This window comes from Myxine glutinosa, chromosome 6, assembly GCF_964187855.1.
Source record: "Myxine glutinosa chromosome 6, kmMyxGlut1.1, whole genome shotgun sequence".
NCBI lineage: Eukaryota > Metazoa > Chordata > Myxini > Myxiniformes > Myxinidae > Myxine > Myxine glutinosa.
The window spans coordinates 100,576,003-100,600,539 of record NC_136266.1 but is presented as its reverse complement, the minus strand read 5'-3'; the positions used below and the strand labels follow the sequence as shown (position 1 = coordinate 100,600,539).

The 24,537-nt window shown below is 39.4% G+C and overlaps 1 protein-coding gene across 1 annotated transcript in view; it reads left to right on the top strand.

The window, feature by feature from the left end:
* Positions 1-17,401: 17,401 nt before the first annotated feature.
* Positions 17,402-24,537, top strand: part of LOC137430115 (procollagen-lysine,2-oxoglutarate 5-dioxygenase 2) — a 56,218-nt gene continuing 49,082 nt past the window's right edge. The window contains exon 1 of the mRNA XM_068120681.2: positions 17,402-17,756. Coding sequence (XP_067976782.1) covers positions 17,666-17,756 — 91 coding nt within the window. The 5' untranslated portion in view covers positions 17,402-17,665. The remainder of the gene's footprint in view (positions 17,757-24,537) is intronic.

The following is a 24,537-nucleotide window of genomic DNA, read 5'->3' as shown; positions in this document are numbered from 1 at the left end:
GCCCATCACCTCATCCTGATATGGTATGATAATATAACTAGTATAAAGCCGATAACCTTATCCTGATATGGTATGATAATATAACTAGTATCAAGCCGATAACCTTATCCTGATATGGTATGATAATATAACTAGTATAAAGCCCATCACCTTATCCTGATATGGTATGATAATATAACTAGTATCAAGCCGATAACCTTATCCTGATATCGTATGATATTATAACTAGTATAAAGCCCATCACCTTATCCTAATACAGTATGATAATATAACTAGTATAAAGCCGATAACCTTATCCTGATATGGTATGATAATATAACTAGTATAAAGCCCATCACCTTATCCTGATACAGTATGATAATATAACTAGTATAAAGCCGATAACCTTATCCTGATATGGTATGATAATATAACTAGTATAAAGCCCATCACCTTATCCTGATATGGTATGATAATATAACTTGTATAAAGCCCATCACCTTATCCTGATACAGTATGATAATATAACTAGTATAAAGCCGATAACCTTATCCTGATATGGTATGATAATATAACTAGTATAAAGCCCATCACCTTATCCTGATACAGTATGATAATATAACTAGTATAAAGCCGATAACCTTATCCTGATATGGTATGATATTATAACTCGTATAAAGCCCATCACCTTATCCTGATACAGTATGATATTATAACTAGTATAAAGCCCATCACCTTATCCTGATACAGTATAATAATATAACTAGTATAAAGCCTTATCCTGATACAGTATGATAATATAACTAGTATAAAGCCCATCACCTTATCCTGATACTGTATGATATTATAACTAGTATAAAGCCCATCACCTTATCCTGATACAGTATGATTATATAACTCGTATAAAGCCCATCACCTTATCCTGATACAGTATGATAATATAACTAGTATAAAGCCTTATCCTGATACAGTATGATAATATAACTAGTATAAAGCCCATCACCTTATCCTGATACTGTATGATATTATAACTAGTATAAAGCCCATCACCTTATCCTGATACAGTATGATAATATAACTCGTATAAAGCCCATCACCTTATCCTGATACAGTATGATAATATAACTAGTATAAAGCCCATCACCTTATCCTGATACAGTGTGATAATATAACTAGTATAAAGCCCATCACCTTATCCTGATACAGTATGATAATATAACTAGTATAAAGCCCATCACCTTATCCTGATACAGTATGATAATATAACTCGTATAAAGCCCATCACCTTATCCTGATACAGTATGATAATATAACTCGTATAAAGCCCATCACCTTATCCTGATACAGTATGATAATATAACTAGTATAAAGCCCATCACCTTGTCCTGATACAATATGATAATATAACTTGTATAAAGCCCATCACCTTGTCCTGATACAGTATGATAATATAACTAGTATAAAGCCCATCACCTTATCCTGATACAGTATGATAATATAACTAGTATAAAGCCCATCACCTTGTCCTGATACAGTATGATAATATAACTAGTATAAAACCCATCACCTTATCCTGATACAGTATGATAATATAACTAGTATAAAGCCCATCACCTTATCCTGATACAATATGATAATATAACTTGTATAAAGCCCATCACCTTGTCCTGATACAGTATGATAATATAACTAGTATAAAGCCCATCACCTTATCCTGATACAGTATGACAATATAACTAGTATAAAGCCCATCACCTTGTCCTGATACAGTATGATAATATAACTAGTATAAAGCCCATCACCTTGTCCTGATACAGTATGATAATATAACTAGTATAAAGCCCATCACCTTGTCCTGATACAGTATGATAATATAACTAGTATAAAGCCCATCACCTTGTCCTGATACAGTATGATAATATAACTAGTATAAAGCCCATCACCTTGTCCTGATACAGTATGATATTATAACTCGTATAAAGCCCATCACCTTATCCTGATACAGTATAATAATATAACTAGTATAAAGCCCATCACCTTGTTCTGATACGGTATAATATTATAACTAGTATAAAGCCCATCACCTTGTCCTGATGCAGTATAATAATATAAGTAGTATAAAGCCCATCACCTTGTCCTGATACGGTATGATATTATATCTAGCATAAAGCCCATCACCTTATCCTGATACGGTATGATATTATAACTAGTATAAGCCCATCACCTTATCCTGATACGGTATGATATTATAACTAGTATAAAGCCCATCACCTTATCCTGATACGGTATGATATTATAACTAGTATAATCCCATCACCTTATCCTGATACGGTATGATATTATAACTAGTAAAAGCCCATCACCTTGTCCTGATACGGTATGGTATTATAACTAGTATAAAGCCCATCACCTTATCCTGATACAGTATGATAATATAACTAGTATAAAGCCCATCACCTTGTCCTGATACGGTATGATATTATAACTTGTATAAATCCCATCACCTTATCCTGATACAGTGTGATAATATAACTAGTATAAAGCCCATCACCTTGTCCTGATACGGTATGATATTATAACTCGTATAAAGCCCATCACCTTATCCTGATATGGTATGATATTATAACTAGTATAAAGCCCATCACCTTGTCCTGATACAGTATGATAATATAACTAGTATAAAGCCCATCACCTTATCCTGACACGGTATGATATTCTAACTAGTATAAGCCCATCACCTTATCCTGATACGGTATGATATTATAACTAGTATAAAGCCCATCACCTTGTCCTGATGCGGTATGATATTATAACTAGTATAAAGCCCATCACCTTATCCTGATACAGTATAATAATATAACTAGTATAAAGCCCATCACCTTGTCCTGATATGGTATGGTTTTATAACTAGTATAAAGCCCATCACCTTATCCTGATACAGTATGATAATACAACTAGTATAAAACCCATCACCTTGTCCTGATACGGTATGATATTATAACTAGTATAAAACCCATCACCTTATCCTGATACAGTATGATAATATAACTAGTATAAAGCCCATCACCTTGTCCTGATACGGTATGGTATTATAACTAGTATAAAGCCCATCACCTTATCCTGATACGGTATGATATTATAACTAGTATAAAGCCCATCACCTTATCCTGATACAGTATGATATTATAACTCGTATAAAGCCCATCACCTTATCCTGATACAGTATAATAATATAACTAGTATAAAGCCCATCACCTTGTCCTGATACGGTATGGTATTATAACTTGTATAAAGCCCATCACCTTATCCTGATACAGTATGATAATATAACAAGTTTAATTATATATTTTTATAAAGCCCATCACCTTATCCTGATACAGTATGAAAATATAACTAGTTTAAAGCCCATCACCTTGTCCTGATACAGTATGATAATATAACTAGTATAAAGCCCATCACCTTGTCCTGATACAGTATGATAATATAACTAGTATAAAGCCCATCACCTTGTCCTGATACAGTATGATAATATAACTTGTATAAAGCCCATCACCTTGTCCTGATACAGTATGATAATATAACTAGGATAAAGCCCATCACCTTATCCTGATACAGTATGACAATATAACTGGTATAAAGCCCATCACCTTATCCTGATACAGTATGACAATATAACTAGTATAAAGCCCATCACCTTATCCTGATACAGTATGATATTATAACTAGTATAAAGCCCATCACCTTGTCCTGATACGGTATGATATTATAACTAGTATAAAGCACATCACCTTATCCTGATACAGTATGATAATATAACGAGTATAAAGCCCATCACGTTGTCCTGATACGGTATGGTATTATAATTAGTATAAAGCCCATCACCTTGTCCTGATACAGTATAATGATATAACTAGTATAAGCCCATCACCTTATCCTGATACGGTATGATATTATAACTAGTATAAAGCCCATCACCTTATAGCGATACAGTATGATAATATAACTAGTATAAAGCCCATCACCTTGTCCTGATACAGTATGATAATATAACTAGTATAAAGCCCATCACCTTATCCTGATACGGTATGATATTATAACTAGTATAAAGCCCATCACCTTGTCCTGATACGCTATGATATTATAACTAGTATAAGCCCATCACCTTATCCTGATACGGTATGATATTATAACTAGTATAAAGCCCATCACCTTGTCCTGATGCGGTATGATATTATAACTAGTATAAGCCCATCACCTTATCCTGATACGGTATGATATTATAACTAGTATAAAGCCCATCACCTTATCCTGATACGGTATAGTATTATAACTAGTATAAAGCCCATCACCTTGTCCTGATGCGGTATGATATTATAACTCGTATAAAGCCCATCACCTTATCCTGATACAGTATAATAATATAACTAGTATAAAGCCCATCACCTTGTCCTGATACGGTATGATAATATAACTAGTATAAAGCCCATCACCTTGTCCTGATACGGTATGATATTATAACTAGTATAAAGCCCATCACCTTGTCCTGATACAGTATGATAATATAACTTGAAAAAAGCCCATCACCTTGTCCTGATACAGTATGATAATATAACTAGAAAAAAGCCCATCACCTTGTCCTGATACAGTATGATATTATAACTAGTATAAAGCCCATCACCTTGTCCTGATACAGTATGATAATATAACTAGAAAAAAGCCCATCACCTTGTCCTGATACAGTATGATAATATAACTAGAAAAAAGCCCATCACCTTATCCTGATACGGTATGATATTATAACTAGTATAAAGCCCATCACCTTATCCTGATACGCTATGATATTATAACTTGTATAAGCCCATCACCTTAACCTGATACGGTATGATTTATAACTAGTATAAAGCCCATCACCTTATCCTGATACAGTATGATATTATAACTCGTATAAAGCCCATCACCTTATCCTGATACAGTATAATAATATAACTATTATCAAGCCCATCACCTTGTTCTGATACGGTATAATATTACAACTAGTATAAAGCCCATCACCTCATCCTGATACTGTGTGATAATATAACTATTATAAAGCCCATCACCTCATCCTGATACAGTATGATAATATAACTATTATAAAGCCCATCACCTTATCCTGATACAGTATGATAATATAACTTGTATAAAGCCCATCACCTTGTCCTGATACAGTATGATAATATAACTAGTATAAAGCCCATCACCTTGTCCAGATACGCTATGATTTTATAACTAGTATAAAGCCCATCACCTTGTCCTGATACAGTATGATAATATAACTAGTATAAAGCCCATCACCTTGTCCTGATACGCTATGATTTTATAACTAGTATAAAGCCCATCACCTTGTCCTGATACGGTATGATTTTATAACTAGTATAAAGCCCATCACCTTGTCCTGATACGCTATGATTTTATAACTAGTATAAAGCCCATCACCTTGTCCTGATACAGTATGATAATATAACTAGTATAAAGCCCATCACCTTGTCCTGATACGGTATGATTTTATAACTAGTATAAAGCACATCACCTTGTCCTGATACAGTATGATAATATAACTAGTATAAAGCCCATCACCTCATCCTGATACAGTATGATAATATAACCTGTATAAAGCCCATCACCTTGTCCTGATACGGTATGATTTTATAACTAGTATAAAGCCCATCACCTTGTCCTGATACAGTATAATGATATAACTAGTATAAGCCCATCACCTTATCCTGATACGGTATGATATTATAACTAGTATAAAGCCCATCACCTTATAGCGATACAGTATGATAATATAACTAGTATAAAGCCCATCACCTTGTCCTGATACAGTATGATAATATAACTAGTATAAAGCCCATCACCTTATCCTGATACGGTATGATATTATAACTAGTATAAAGCCCATCACCTTGTCCTGATACGCTATGATATTATAACTAGTATAAGCCCATCACCTTATCCTGATACGGTATGATATTATAACTAGTATAAAGCCCATCACCTTGTCCTGATGCGGTATGATATTATAACTAGTATAAGCCCATCACCTTATCCTGATACGGTATGATATTATAACTAGTATAAAGCCCATCACCTTATCCTGATACGGTATAATATTATAACTAGTATAAAGCCCATCACCTTGTCCTGATGCGGTATGATATTATAACTCGTATAAAGCCCATCACCTTATCCTGATACAGTATAATAATATAACTAGTATAAAGCCCATCACCTTGTCCTGATACGGTATGATAATATAACTAGTATAAAGCCCATCACCTTGTCCTGATACAGTGTGATAATATAACTTGTATAAAGCCCATCACCTTGTCCTGATACGGTATGATATTATAACTCGTATAAAGCCCATCACCTTATCCTGATACAGTATAATAATATAACTAGTATAAAGCCCATCACCTTGTCCTGATACGGTATGATATTATAACTTGTATAAATCCCATCACCTTATCCTGATACAGTGTGATAATATAACTAGTATAAAGCCCATCACCTTGTCCTGATACGGTATGATATTATAACTCGTATAAAGCCCATCACCTTATCCTGATACAGTATAATAATATAACTAGTATAAAGCCCATCACCTTGTCCTGATACGGTATGATATTATAACTCGTATAAAGCCCATCACCTTATCCTGATACAGTATAATAATATAACTAGTATAAAGCCCATCACCTTGTCCTGATACGGTATGATAATATAACTAGTATAAAGCCCATCACCTTGTCCTGATACAGTGTGATAATATAACTTGTATAAAGCCCATCACCTTGTCCTGATACGGTATGATATTATAACTCGTATAAAGCCCATCACCTTATCCTGATACAGTATAATAATATAACTAGTATAAAGCCCATCACCTTGTCCTGATATGGTATGGTTTTATAACTAGTATAAAGCCCATCACCTTATCCTGATACAGTATGATAATACAACTAGTATAAAACCCATCACCTTGTCCTGATACGGTATGATATTATAACTAGTATAAAACCCATCACCTTATCCTGATACAGTATGATAATATAACTAGTATAAAGCCCATCACCTTGTCCTGATACGGTATGGTATTATAACTAGTATAAAGCCCATCACCTTATCCTGATACGGTATGATATTATAACTAGTATAAAGCCCATCACCTTATCCTGATACAGTATGATATTATAACTCGTATAAAGCCCATCACCTTATCCTGATACAGTATAATAATATAACTAGTATAAAGCCCATCACCTTGTCCTGATACGGTATGGTATTATAACTAGTATAAAGCCCATCACCTTATCCTGATACAGTATGATAATATAACAAGTTTAATTATATATTTTTATAAAGCCCATCACCTTATCCTGATACAGTATGAAAATATAACTAGTTTAAAGCCCATCACCTTGTCCTGATACAGTATGATAATATAACTAGTATAAAGCCCATCACCTTGTCCTGATACAGTATGATAATATAACTAGTATAAAGCCCATCACCTTGTCCTGATACAGTATGATAATATAACTTGTATAAAGCCCATCACCTTGTCCTGATACAGTATGATAATATAACTAGGATAAAGCCCATCACCTTATCCTGATACAGTATGACAATATAACTGGTATAAAGCCCATCACCTTATCCTGATACAGTATGACAATATAACTAGTATAAAGCCCATCACCTTATCCTGATACAGTATGATATTATAACTAGTATAAAGCCCATCACCTTGTCCTGATACGGTATGATATTATAACTAGTATAAAGCACATCACCTTATCCTGATACAGTATGATAATATAACGAGTATAAAGCCCATCACGTTGTCCTGATACGGTATGGTATTATAATTAGTATAAAGCCCATCACCTTGTCCTGATACAGTATAATGATATAACTAGTATAAGCCCATCACCTTATCCTGATACGGTATGATATTATAACTAGTATAAAGCCCATCACCTTATAGCGATACAGTATGATAATATAACTAGTATAAAGCCCATCACCTTGTCCTGATACAGTATGATAATATAACTAGTATAAAGCCCATCACCTTATCCTGATACGGTATGATATTATAACTAGTATAAAGCCCATCACCTTGTCCTGATACGCTATGATATTATAACTAGTATAAGCCCATCACCTTATCCTGATACGGTATGATATTATAACTAGTATAAAGCCCATCACCTTGTCCTGATGCGGTATGATATTATAACTAGTATAAGCCCATCACCTTATCCTGATACGGTATGATATTATAACTAGTATAAAGCCCATCACCTTATCCTGATACGGTATAGTATTATAACTAGTATAAAGCCCATCACCTTGTCCTGATGCGGTATGATATTATAACTCGTATAAAGCCCATCACCTTATCCTGATACAGTATAATAATATAACTAGTATAAAGCCCATCACCTTGTCCTGATACGGTATGATAATATAACTAGTATAAAGCCCATCACCTTGTCCTGATACGGTATGATATTATAACTAGTATAAAGCCCATCACCTTGTCCTGATACAGTATGATAATATAACTTGAAAAAAGCCCATCACCTTGTCCTGATACAGTATGATAATATAACTAGAAAAAAGCCCATCACCTTGTCCTGATACAGTATGATATTATAACTAGTATAAAGCCCATCACCTTGTCCTGATACAGTATGATAATATAACTAGAAAAAAGCCCATCACCTTGTCCTGATACAGTATGATAATATAACTAGAAAAAAGCCCATCACCTTATCCTGATACGGTATGATATTATAACTAGTATAAAGCCCATCACCTTATCCTGATACGCTATGATATTATAACTTGTATAAGCCCATCACCTTAACCTGATACGGTATGATTTATAACTAGTATAAAGCCCATCACCTTATCCTGATACAGTATGATATTATAACTCGTATAAAGCCCATCACCTTATCCTGATACAGTATAATAATATAACTATTATCAAGCCCATCACCTTGTTCTGATACGGTATAATATTACAACTAGTATAAAGCCCATCACCTCGTCCTGATACTGTGTGATAATATAACTATTATAAAGCCCATCACCTCATCCTGATACAGTATGATAATATAACTATTATAAAGCCCATCACCTTATCCTGATACAGTATGATAATATAACTTGTATAAAGCCCATCACCTTGTCCTGATACAGTATGATAATATAACTAGTATAAAGCCCATCACCTTGTCCTGATACGCTATGATTTTATAACTAGTATAAAGCCCATCACCTTGTCCTGATACAGTATGATAATATAACTAGTATAAAGCCCATCACCTTGTCCTGATACGCTATGATTTTATAACTAGTATAAAGCCCATCACCTTGTCCTGATACGGTATGATTTTATAACTAGTATAAAGCCCATCACCTTGTCCTGATACGCTATGATTTTATAACTAGTATAAAGCCCATCACCTTGTCCTGATACAGTATGATAATATAACTAGTATAAAGCCCATCACCTTGTCCTGATACGGTATGATTTTATAACTAGTATAAAGCACATCACCTTGTCCTGATACTAGACAACTCTTGTATGGTGCTGTTCTCTATTGCGTTCTCATCTTGTGTAATACTGCGCATTGTTATTTGCATATTCTGTATCTATTATCTTATTCTAATATCTACCATCGCTTTCTTTGTCTTGCAGATTGATTGTTCATCGTTGTTGCTAATAAACCTGCATTCAATTGATACATTCTTGTTTATGAACAATCAACTCACCTGAAGATGCCTGCTGCAGTCTGCCCCTTCCCGAGCTGTGTCTACGTTACTGACAGCACTGACAATGCCGTTGCTGCTATCCAGCTCTCCATCCACGCCATGACTCACACGTCCATTGCACCAGCCAAACCGGACAAAGTCAGCCGTCCTCGTATCCAAACCGGCGGTACCAGCGAAGATTGGCAATATTTCACCAGAAGATGGGATGGTTACAAGGCGGCGACCCAGATAATCGGCAATGATGTTCGCGTTCAACTCCTTGAATGTTGTGATGATAATCTACGACGTGACCTCCACCGCAGCAACCCACGCATTGAAATCAAGGACGAGGCAGCTATACTACAAGCCATTCGGTCCCTTGCTGTCCGAGAGGAGAATACCATGGTGTCCCGCGTAAACCTCCACAACATGCGACAGGACCGAGAAGAACCAATTCGTACCTACGCAGCCCGTCTGGCTGGTCAAGCTGAGATCTGCAAGTTTTCTGTTGTATGCTCATGCAATCCCCCTACTGATGTCAACTACACCAAGGACATGGTTCGCGATGTCCTATGTCGGGGACTCGCCGATCAAGATATACAACAGGACATTCTCGGCGATCAAAATCAGAACATGAGCTTGGAGGAAGTTCTCATTTTCGTCGAGGCCAAGGAAGCAGGGAAACGTTCCCAGAATGCCTTGCTCGATAGTGAAGGCGCTCATGGCACAAGCCAATACAAAAACTGGAAGAACAAAAGAGCCCTGATCACTACCGACAAGCAGGCGGCCATTTGTAGTTATTGCGGCAAAACTGGTCATGGCAAACAGCCGAACATCGACCAAAGGCGTCAATTCTGCAATGCCTACGGGAAAACATGCAGTAAATGCGCCACTCGCGGCCATTTTGCACATGTCTGCCGGGGAGGCACGAAAAAGGCGTTAACCATCGGTTGTCATCCACTGCCTTCCCACACAGCAACTGTCGTGCCGAGATCGCAGTCAAAACATCGAAAAGATTGATCACCGATAACACTGGTTCCAATGGTGAACTAGACACTGATCGGTTCCAACGTGCAATACTCCAGTACCGGAATGCACCGGATCAGGACACTAGGTTGTCTCCAGCCATGATCATCTTCAAGAGGCCAGTCAAGGACTTCATACCCATCATCCCAGGCAGATACTTGCCATCGGACACCTGGCGGGAAACACGCAACAATCGTGAGGAAGCTTTGCGCATTCGGCATGCCAGGGAGATCGAAAGACTCTCTGAACACACGACAAAACTACCTCCACTGGCCGTCGGGGACCATGTCCGGATCCAGAACCAGACCGGCCTGGAACCACGAAAATGGGACCGGACCGGAACCGTGATTGAGGTAAAACAATTCGATCAATACGTTGTCAAGGTGGATGGCTCCGGAAGAATCACTCTCCGGAATCGTAAGTTCCTGCGACGTTTTACGCCTTTCAGCATGACAACTCCCACTACGACTGGCAAAAGTGGCATGCTGCCAACCGTTATGCCAAGTGTTATGCCAATCGTTCCGAAATACTTAATGTCTGGTACCCAACCCATCGCCGCTCCAAGAGTCTGTCTCAATCCTGTTACCACTCCCCAGAAGGGTGAACCCCAACATGTCATTGTGCCGGGCTTACCATCACAGACACTCCGCTCCACCACCGCGATGACACCACCTGCGAGAGTCGCTAACCAACCACATGTGCAGACCACCGCCACACCTCCACGGTCACTGCCTATTTCTGCCCCCTTGACGGTTCGGGTGATGATGGACCAGCTGGAGGGGACTCCGGCGTCGGACAGGGCGATAGTGAACCACCCACCGGAGACTCCCACAATGGACCAGGAAATTACGAACTGCCCTCAGAGGACTCCGACGATTGATCGGGTGGTGACGGGCCGCCCGAAGCGGATTATCAAACCACCAGCCCGATTCAATTCAGAAGAATATCAATTATAAACTCATGTGATCCTTTTTCTCGGTCTCCAGTTTCGTTCTATTCTGTGTCACAATTGAACGTTTTTGGGAAAGGGAGATAGACAACTCTTGTATGGTGCTGTTCTCTATTGCGTTCTCATCTTGTGTAATACTGCGCATTGTTATTTGCATATTCTGTATCTATTATCTTATTCTAATATCTACCATCGCTTTCTTTGTCTTGCAGATTGATTGTTCATCGTTGTTGCTAATAAACCTGCATTCAATTGATACATTCTTGTTTAGATACAGTATGATAATATAACTTGTATAAAGCCCATCACCTCATCCTGATACAGTATGATAATATAACCTGTATAAAGCCCATCACCTTGTCCTGATACGGTATGATTTTATAACTAGTATAAAGCCCATCACCTTGTCCTGATACAGTATAATGATATAACTAGTATAAGCCCATCACCTTATCCTGATACGGTATGATATTATAACTAGTATAAAGCCCATCACCTTATAGCGATACAGTATGATAATATAACTAGTATAAAGCCCATCACCTTGTCCTGATACAGTATGATATTATAACTAGTATAAAGCCCATCACCTTGTCCTGATACGCTATGATATTATAACTAGTATAAGCCCATCACCTTATCCTGATACGGTATGATATTATAACTAGTATAAAGCCCATCACCTTGTCCTGATGCGGTATGATATTATAACTAGTATAAGCCCATCACCTTATCCTGATACGGTATGATATTATAACTAGTATAAAGCCCATCACCTTATCCTGATACGGTATAATATTATAACTAGTATAAAGCCCATCACCTTGTCCTGATGCGGTATGATATTATAACTCGTATAAAGCCCATCACCTTATCCTGATACAGTATAATAATATAACTAGTATAAAGCCCATCACCTTGTCCTGATACGGTATGATAATATAACTAGTATAAAGCCCATCACCTTGTCCTGATACGGTATGATATTATAACTAGTATAAAGCCCATCACCTTGTCCTGATACAGTATGATAATATAACTAGAAAAAAGCCCATCACCTTGTCCTGATACAGTATGATAATATAACTAGAAAAAAGCCCATCACCTTGTCCTGATACAGTATGATATTATAACTAGTATAAAGCCCATCACCTTGTCCTGATACAGTATGATAATATAACTAGAAAAAAGCCCATCACCTTGTCCTGATACAGTATGATAATATAACTAGAAAAAAGCCCATCACCTTATCCTGATACAGTATGATATTATAACTCGTATAAAGCCCATCACCTTATCCTGATACAGTATAATAATATAACTAGTATAAAGCCCATCACCTTGTTCTGATACGGTATAATATTACAACTAGTATAAAGCCCATCACCTCGTCCTGATACTGTGTGATAATATAACTATTATAAAGCCCATCACCTCATCCTGATACAGTATGATAATATAACTATTATAAAGCCCATCACCTTATCCTGATACAGTATGATAATATAACTTGTATAAAGCCCATCACCTTGTCCTGATACAGTATGATAATATAACTAGTATAAAGCCCATCACCTTGTCCTGATACAGTATGATAATATAACTAGTATAAAGCCCATCACCTTGTCCTGATACGCTATGATTTTATAACTAGTATAAAGCCCATCACCTTGTCCTGATACGGTATGATTTTATAACTAGTATAAAGCCCATCACCTTGTCCTGATACGCTATGATTTTATAACTAGTATAAAGCCCATCACCTTGTCCTGATACAGTATGATAATATAACTAGTATAAAGCCCATCACCTTGTCCTGATACGGTATGATTTTATAACTAGTATAAAGCACATCACCTTGTCCTGATACAGTATGATAATATAACTAGTATAAAGCCCATCACCTCATCCTGATACAGTATGATAATATAACTTGTATAAAGCCCATCACCTTGTCCTGATACGGTATGATTTTATAACTAGTATAAAGCACATCACCTTGTCCTGATACGCTATGATTTTATAACTAGTATAAAGCCCATCACCTTATCCTGATACAGTATGATAATATAACTATTATAAAGCCCATCACCTAATCCTGATACTGTGTGATAATATAACTATTATAAAGCCCATCACCTCATCCTGATACGGTATGATTTTATAACTAGTATAAAGCCCATCACCTTGTCCTGATACGGTATGATTTTATAACTAGTATAAAGCCCATCACCTTGTCCTGATACAGTATGATAATATAACTAGTATAAAGCCCATCACCTCATCCTGATACAGTATGATAATATAACTAGTATAAAGCCCATCACCTTGTCCTGATACGGTATGATTTTATAACTAGTATAAAGCACATCACCTTATCCTGATACGCTTGATTTTATAACTAGTATAAAGCCCATCACCTTATCCTGATACAGTCTGATAATATAACTAGTATAAAGCCCATCACCTCATCCTGATACGGTATGATTTTATAAGTAGTATAAAGCCCATCACCTTGTCCTGATACGGTATGATTTTATAACTAGTATAAAGCCCATCACCTTGTCCTGATACGCTATGATTTTATAACTAGTATAAAGCCCATCACCTTGTCCTGATACGATATGATTTTATAACTAGTATAAAGCCCATCACCGTATCCTGATAAAGTATGATAATATAACCAGTATAAAGCCCATCACCTTGTCCTGATACAGAATGATAAATATAACTAGTATAAAGCCCATCACCTTATCCTGATACAGTATGATAATATAACCAGTATAAAGCCCATCACCTTGTCCTGATACGGTATGATTTTATAACTAGTATAAAGCCCATCACCTTATCCTGATACAGTATGATAATATAACTGGTATAAAGCCCATCACCTTATCCTGATACGGTATGATAATATAACTAGTATAAAGCCCATCACCTTATCCTGATACAGTATGATAATATAACTAGTATAAAGCCCATCACCTTGTCCTGATACGGTATGATTTTATAACTAGTATAAAGCCCATCACCTTATCCTGATACAGTATGATATTATAACCAGTATAAAGCCCATCACCTTATCCTGATACGGTATGATATTATAACTTGTATGAAGTCCATCAAAAATGACGGGTTGGAATAGTTTATTTGATGGTGCAGCCGCATGAGTGTGCCAAAGACTGAAGCCTGGGCCTCGTGTCAGGTGTGCTTATAGCTTCTTTATTTATTAGACATCCTCCAGACGAAAATGGATACTCAATTTACTCTGCGCACTTTGCACGTCACATTCAGCGAATGTCATCTCCTGTGCCTTGTATTTTTTGTGATTTTTGAAAACCGCATACACCGACCTTGAGGCTCAGTTTGCAAGCCACCGTCTACAATTCCAATGTAAGAGACATAATTACTCTTATTTTGGGACTTTGGAGGCCTCTGGGTCATTTGGGTCCTCAGGGTCTTTTGGGTCATTTGAGTTTTTGGGGTCCTCCGGGTCTTTAAGGGTCTTTTTGGTGTTTTGGATTGACATCCGACAGACGTAAATGAAAACTCGGTTTACTCTGCGCACTTTACACGTCACATTCAGAGAATTTCACCTCCCTACGCCGTGTATTTATTGTAATTAAAAACAAAACCGCTTCCGTACACCGACCTTGAGGCTCGGTTTGCAAGCCACCATCTACAATTCCAATGTAAGAGACATAATTACTCTTCTTTTGGGTTTCAGAGTCTTAAGGTTCTTTTGGGTCCTCTGGTTAATTTAGGTATTTTGGGTGCTCAAGCTCTTTTGCATCCTTGGGATCTTCTGGTTAATTTGTGTATTCGGGGTATTTTCGCTCATTTGAGTCTTTTGGGTCCTCTGGATCTTTGGGGTCCTCGGGTCTTTCCAGTTATCTAGGTCTTTGGGGTATTTTCGGTCTTTGGGGTAATTTGGGTGTTTGGATTCCACTGGGTCCTCGGGGTATTTAAGTGTCTTTGGGGTCTTTTTGGTGTTTTGGATTGTTTGGTTCTGTGGGGTCGTTAAGGGTCTTCGGGGTATTTTGGGTTTTCAGGAACTTTTTGGTCTTCTGGGTCTTTTCAATTTTTTTTTTGTCTTTGGGGTGTTTTGGGTCTTCAAGGGTCTTTGGGATATTTTGGATCTCTGGGGTCCTCATGGTCTCTTCGGTATTTTGGGTCTTCTGGGACTTTTGGTTTTTTGAGTCTTTTTGATATTTTGGGTCTTTTCGGTCTTCTGGGTCTTTAAGGGTCTTTGGGATATTTTGGGTCCTTGAGGTTTTTAAGGGTCTTCTGGGTCTTTGGGGTATTTTGGATATATAAGGGTCTTTGGGGTATTTTGGGTCTTCAGGGTCTTTAAGGGTATTTGGTGTGTTTTCGGTCTTCGGGGTCTTTATGGGTCTTTGGGGAATTTGAGGTCTTCATTGTCTTTTGGGTTTTTTGGTCTTTAATGGTCTTCAGGGTCTTTTGGGTCTTTGGGGTCCATTGGGTCTTCAAGGACTTTTCTGTATTTTGGGTCTTTAACAGTCTACAGGGTATTTTGGGCCTTCGGGTATTTTGGGTTTTTGGGTCTTACCAAAATTTTGGGTCTTTAGGGTCTTTTCAGTGTTTTGTGTCCTTGGAGTCTTTTGGGTCTTCAGGGGTATTTTGGGTATTTTGGGGTATTTTTGGTCTTTAACAGTCTTCAGGGTCTTTTGGATCTTGGGGTATTTTGGATCTTCATAGTCTTTGGGGGTCTTCTGAGTCCTTTGGGTCTTTTGGGTCCTCTTTGTCATTTGGGTACTTGGGGTTGTTTGGGTCTTCAGGGTGTTTTCAGTCTTTTGGGTCTTTGGGGTATTTCGGGTCTTCAGAGTCCTTGGGATATTCTGGGTCCTTGGAGTCTTCTGGATCTTCATTATCTTTTGTGTCTTTAACAGTCTAAAGGGTATTTTGGGTCTTTGGGTATTTTAGGTCTTTTAACAGGTGGACACACAGTCGTGTTCAAAGATTGCCCATTTAAACCCCACACTCAAATCCCTCCAATAGCACTACTCAAAGCCTGTAAACCTAGCCTTATGAGGGGGACAGAGACACGCAGACAGACACGCACACACACACACACACACACACACACACACACACACACACACACACACACACACACACACACACACACACACACACACACACACACACACACACACACACACACACACACACACACACACAGTTTTAGACAGTTTTATATGGTAGATACACATGACGAGTTGAGAAAAGTTGTGAAAGTTTATTCGAGTCCGTTATGATTAAACCACTAATTTCAGCATCAGGTCCACCCACCGTCCACGGAGACGGCAGACTACGCGCACCTGTCAGCAAGACGGGATTCTTTCGATTCTGCACTTTATGCCCGCCCCTCCCCAGCCAAGCCCCGCCCACTACTCCCACCCAGCCAATGACTAGAGTTCCTGATCCCATGAGGCTTTCTGTTTATTATAACTTTACAAAGCATTCTAATCTTTATGCGAGATCTATACCAAACGTTTTAAATTAATAATTACACCTCCTATTGCTATTCCTCTTATTTTTGTTACATCTATCAGCCCGAAGCCAGACCCAAAGGCACTTTGCCACGTTTTTCACAACATTCCGCTCTTCCCCTACAGCTGGTGCGAATATTCCCATCGCGATCAAGTTGTTGTTTTTTGACTCCACTCTAATCTCGGTCCGCCATATATTCTTGGATTTCTAAGAGCTCCCAAATAAACCCCGATATTTACCCGAACAGCTGTAACGATTGTCCATCTTTATAACTCTCGTGAGGTTACCTTCTCGCGCCCCCAAAAGTTTGTACCGTTCTTCCCGTCTCCGCCCCCCTCTCTTTCCCCATTCCCAAAGCCGTATCCTCGCTGCTGTCTTCCTGAAATGGACGCTCCTCGATTCCTCGCCATCGTCATCCTCACGCTGTCCGCATGTGCGGCTCGCGCTCGCTCCGAGTCTGCGCACGGTGATCCCGGTCAGTCTGTGCGTCCGTCTGGTCTGTCTGCTCGTCTCTCCATTCTCACTTTCTTGTCCTTTTCCTGCATGTACGTCATAGATACGATTGTCACGTCTTCCTGTCTTGCCTTTTCCTCCATCTCCACTCCGCTTCCCAGAGCTATATTTATTTACTTTACTATCCTTTTCATGTGGGATCTCTCCATTCATGGTCTACTGTTTCGAGCCTAACAGACGCGGGTCTTTCTTGGGTCGTGCATCCCTTTATGGCTTTATGCTTTACAAATGCCTCGTGTAACTCGGGACCACCTCGGGACCACTTGTCTTTAGTGGAGGATCTGTGAAGGTCTAAGAGCATTAATTAATTATTGAATGAAGTACTGAGTGAACGAACGAATTTTTGAATTAATTATTGAATGAATGAATGAACGCACTATTTAATTAATTATTGAATGAATGAATAAAATATTGAATGAATGAACGAATTAATGAGTGTACAAATTAGTGAATGAACGAATTATTGAGTGAATTATTAAAATAATTATTGAATGAATGAATTATTAAATGAATGAATGTTTGGGTTCTGGGAGGAAAGCGTCTCATCGACGTGTTTTATGGCCACAAGAACTCATGACCTGAGGGGAAATGTAGATTCAGCAGAAATTGCCTAGTTGGGTATCGTGGACTTTCGGGTGGGCTAAAATCATCTGGGACTCTGAAGTGAAACACCAAGTCTCCAAGACTTGCATCTTGGGTCTGCATCTACTGTAGGTTCTGAAAACAGTGGCTTCACGAAAAGAAAAAGAAAAAAAAACACGTGATTAGAACATTGTTTTGTATTTTGAAAAAGTTTGTTTTGTAAACATTTCCCAAGTATTTAAAAAACATAGATATTGGTTTTTTTTTCTAAGACATAGTTTAAATTTAAAAAAAAAAAAAAAATTAAACTTCTTAAGTAGTCTGATGTTGTCATAGTTTTTAGAATGTATCAACTTGTAAATTTGACCAATTAAAGATATGGGCTGACACGATAACCTCGAGTTATGCACACTTGCTTCTGGGCTATCTTGCCTGGGTTTGAATCTCGACCCAGCTATAAACTGCCACCCTGATTTTTTGCCGGCAAGGCAATTTATCAATGGGTACGTATTCCTTGGATGGACATTAAGCGGGATGTCCCATCTCCTGGCATTAGTTGATAGACATTGAAAATGTCACGGTGTCCCTGGGCAAAGACTAGGCTAGTTATCGCCAGCACCCTGACCCAATTCCAAATTCCTAGACCTTCAGTAGAGTATCCTGCGTTTGACGAGGGGCAACCTGTCCAGGATTTTAACCCCTCACCGGCAAACTGCTTTGGCAGAACCGACACTGTATAGAGCATGGTACATAATATTGATGATAGTCATAGTCGTAAAGATAACTGTTCAGAAAACTTGCTTCATAATTCATTTAAAAGTTATTTTAAACCAACTTGCATAGTACTAGAGACACCCAAACCCAACAGGAGTAGCAAGGGGCCGGGGTGGTGGGGGCAACTTTAAGTTGGAGATTATCATTCCTATTTGGGAACGTTCCCACGTACACCCTGAGTACAACCACCAAGTTTAAACGCATTTCATCCCACAAACAATCAAATGAAAAATCGGTCAGAGACCGAGGACTTGCCGGAATGTTCTTTTTTATCGGCCATGTTGGACAAATATGGCGGCCGAACCACGTGACCGATGACGTCATCATTATTTGTTTTCTGAACTAATTTATTCCTAGATTATGCTCAAGAACTTTAATCTTGATCAGATGAAGTTTTGTACTTGTCGAATTGTGACGTCATAATGGAGGCACCTATGACATCATCATTAACATATTTTATTCCCCATGGAGAGTTCTTTACAATGAGCCATGTCTCAATTTTTTCTATTCAGCACTTTTGGAGATATAGAGGTGCAAAGTTTTTCGGTTTTTCCAAGATGGCGGCCGAACCACGTGACCGATGACGTCATCATTATTTGTTTTCTCCACCAGTTTATGCCGACATGGCGCTCAAGAAATTGCATCTTGATTGGATGAAGTTTTGTACTTGTCGAATTATCGAATTATGACGTCATAATGGAGGCCTTGGGCCGAGAGAGTTAAACATTGGGCACAGTCTATTCCAGGGCAAGACAAATATGTTTGTAAAGTTTGGCGATTCTACGTGCAAGGGTGTAGACGTAGTACTGCGAACAAACAGACAGACAAATAGACAGACAAACAGAGACAGACAGACAGACAAACAGACAAACCAACCGATCAACATACTTGCCGGAATCTTTTCCGGCAAGTAACAAACAGACATTATTTTATTGCATTAATAGAATACATTTGTTATAAGAAAGAAATAGAGAAATAACTTTATGGTTGTTTCGATGCACTATTGGGCTGGCAGGATGGCCTCAACGGACGCACACTCGTCGCCTCGAAGCTGCCCGCTCTTTCACATGCAGGGTGATTCATCAATGTGCGTGCCGTCCCTCGGATGGATGTTAAATGGGTGTCCAGGCTGCCGGCAATAGTTGGTGGATGTTAAAAATCCCACGGTGTCCTTGGCGAAGAGTAGGCGATCTATTGCCGGCACCCTGGCCAAATTGCAAATCCTACCCTGACCAGCAGGTGGCATTGCATCGGCGGTGCAGCTACACCCCCAGCCAATGATGCTACCCAGCAGCCTTGTGCTGCATCCGAACAAATAAGAAGATACACTATTGTGAAAATCAACAATCGCAATTCTGCTACAGTGGGTCTAGACTCTAGATCAGGGGTCGGCAACCTTTTTGACATGAAGTGCCAGTTTGAAATGTTCTTGTTAATTCGTGTGCCATATCAACATTAAGTTCAACATTAAGTTTAATTATGACACCACATCAAAAAAATATTTCCAACAGACATGGAATTTTATTCCATCCATATAGGCCATATGCATTGCAACAACATTTTAAAGAAACATTTACCGAACATCTACCGAACCTTGAGTACCAGTTCACTGGTAATTCCCTGTGTGTCGTAAAAAGGCGACAAACAGGGTTGGCGGCAGGAAGGGCATCCAGCCGTAAAACATTGCTTCAAAAAGGGGACCAAAAAACAACAACAACCACGGTCCCCGAAAAAGGCCAACCCCCGCTTGCGGGGAAAAATGGCCTCTAAAGGTGGTTTTTTTTACCGAACCTGAACCGCTTCACTGCAATTCCTGTGGTAAATGTGAGCGGGAGGCCGTACCGTCAATCAAACTAAATAAGACAGGCCGCGTGTTACGAGAAAAACTACTACCCCCATTTTCATTACTACCACCCCATAAAAAAAACTCAAAATAATGACGAGATTAATATTAAAACGCAGAAGGCAGCCTGAATGATAAAGAGTGGAGATGCAACCGCTGACCACCGGATGTTAACAACAGTTGCTCTTACAGCACCTCAGGTTGCCATGAACGGCGTATCGGAAGGCAACAAGGCTACATCTCCTATTTTATATCTACGATTATTATACAATTCAGAATAATGATGAGATTAATATTAAAACTCAGAAACCAGTCCGAATAATAATAATGAGTGGAGATCACAGAACTCAAATAGACGTAGAAGAACTATGCAGGCCGCTGTGTGGCCCCTCCGCCGCAACGCGGCAGCCATTTTAGTTAGCGCAAGACACCTCCGCTTTCTGCGTACAGATAGGCCTATTGTTAACATGAGCAGTGTGAATGTTCAACAAATATCAGCAATATGCCTTCTTGTGCTGCAATAAACTGTACAAATCGACTTGTGAAAGGTTCTGGGAAAACATTCCACAGGTAAGTAATTTATTTTTCTTAATTATGAAGAGTTTACTCGCCAAACTCTAGTTAAACTTTCACGTTATGCACAGATGTAGTTTTTCGTTTATGTAGTCCCATCTGTTAGTTTGTGTGTGTTTGTGTGTGTGTGTGTGTTTGTGTGTGTGTGTGTCACCGTCCAATATATAATGTGTGTGTGTGTGTGTGTCACCGTCCAATATAAAAATTCACTATACAATATATAGTGAATATAGTCCATTATACAATATAGTCCATTATACAATATAGTCCATTATACAATATATAATGTCCATTATACAATGTATAATGTCCAATTATATATACAATATATATATATACAATATACAATATAATTTATAATATAATATATATAATATAATATAATATAATATATATACAATATAATATATATATATATATATATATATATACAATATATATACAATATATATACAATATATATATATACATATACAATATATACATATACAATATAATACATATACAATATACAATATTGTTACGGACACGACTTAGATGTTATGATGGGCCGAGCGGAATGGCCGCCGTGTTTGCACAAGTTACCCGATTACACTCGAACGTTGGCCGAATCGCGCTACGCTAGATCAATGAAGGAAAGGACACAACGGCTGGGTTAAATGACACGACACCAGGGGTACAGTTCTCAAGACCTCCGGAGGAGGATATACTATGGTTATGCAGAACGTTTAGATTACACGGCACAGAGGTACAGCACAGAAAGATGGGCACTTATACACGGTCTTATCTTAGACCCGACAGACCACAGACAAACGGGACAAGACTGACTCACACAGGGATTGCTGGCAAGGAAGGGCAGGCAGTCGATGGCTCAAGGTGCACCTTGGCTCGGGGGCAGAATCGACCCGGTCCGGTCCAGAGAGGCGGGAGGTATCTCTCAGCGCTAGGAGGTGGCGTCCTTTCTTCTTCGTAGCTGAGGCGCATCTGACGTCACCTCCGTCTTCCTGCGCATGTCCAGCGGGGATTGACACGCCCTCGGCTCGTTAGCTCCGCCCCAGATGGAATCGGTCTGCCGCTTCTTATTGGGTGCGGGGGGTTACCGGGCTCCGCCCTTGACGAGGAGCTGACAGTGAGCCCCTGTGTGGTAACCCCGTCGGAGCACATGGTCAATGGCGGCTAACCAAGCCGGAGTGAGGACGCGCACTCCCCGCGCCGCTGTTGTTGTTGTTGGTGTTGTTGTTTCATGAGGAAGAGATGCGGGGAGGTATTGGGAGGTCCTAAACTTACTAATGGTGCCATACAATCACATTCTGGTGCAACGAAGAGTCAGAATTAATGGAAACGAGTCCTTAACTGACATAGACTAAGAATAACTAGCAAGATGTCCTATAGTTGTCTACGTGAGATGCGGTGAACCTGGGCACGACATTTAATGGGGGAAAAAGGGGAAGGTCGGGGCTACAGAGTGTTGTTTACAGACAATGGGACTAGGGAATGGGGGATTGGGGATAGTTGGGGAGTATTGGGGAAATAGGGGAATATTTACAAGCGGATATGGATGGAGGCCAAATCCCATATCCGCAACATTGCACCCTTCTCTACTTCGGGGCGTCCCGACCCGATAAATTTTTACCTACTTTAGTGTGGCACTCAGATGTAGTTCCCTCTACTATTAACTCTACCCTGAGTGCGAGAGTTTTACAGATGTTCACAAATGAGTAAATATGTCCCCCTGCGACGTTGCACCCTTCTCCTCACAGAAACACACCCACAGGATAACCGAATCGCGGAAAGAATTCTCAAACTAAACATACAGCCGGTAGGGAGCATTATTTACACATGACTACACTGATATTTACACTACGATCCAGGACCTGTTTTTGGAGGAACACATGCAGATGTTATGCATAGAGAGAGCACGCATGCCAGCATCGATACACCAACCCACGAGTGCTCTGTGGCCCTACGGCCTTTAATAATGTGCAGAGCACCCCATCCAAGCACCAAAAGCACCACCCCATCACACAGTCAGCACCATCCGGTGCACCAATAAAGTGTTCATAGCCACCGGTGGTGTCGCAGCCGGCCGATGTTCTGCCGCTGGTCTTGCCTTCATGGAGCACTTGGCCTTCTGGCTTCTTTCAAAAATAAAGAAAGGCACCAACCGCGTCCATTTCTGTATTGTGGCCGTCAGGGGGCCAACTATAATGGTTCACCTCTATGGCATAGGTGCCACGTTGACCCAGAGGTCCATCAACGGGTGGTGCTTGCCCACAAAAGAACTGCGGTCCATTGTGGGCGCCCACAAAAATTGCGGTCCATATGGTGTATCGATCCAGGCAGCAAGCAGCGAAAGTGCAGGCCCACAACTGCGGAGCCAGCACCTCTCTCTCCTCTCTCTCTGCCCCAAAGCCAGATCCTCGGAGGTGGGAGACAAAAGAAGAAGACAAGTGAGTAAGGTGGTAAGGGCGCAAAAGTGCACGCAATATAAGGTAATGCACACTGGGGGCACATGGGAACCAGGTGAGACAGGTACGTTCCTACCGTACGCCCCCCCTCCCCCCACCAGGTAACCTACATTGCCCCTCCCTTACCCCTTACTGTATCCACAAAACACAACACTACCCATAAACATCTACTTTACAAATCAACAAACGTCCCTACTGTCTTCCCCGTTCCTCCCATAAACCAAATTCGTCTTCTCTCCCTCCTAACCAATCAAATTTGCCATTTGCAACTCTCATCAAAATTTGCCATCTCCAACTCAACATCAAAATTTGCCATCACCAATTCATCATCAGTCCCTCCTAAGGAGGGAGAGATGGAATCACCCCAATGTCTCATCCACGTCGTGATGCGTCTCATAAACCCAACAGCAATTCTCATTTCCTGCAACACAAAACAAAGGAACACAGGTGTGGAGTCATCATCATCACCTCAGGTAAGTGGCTGCGTATGGTGCGACAGGTTC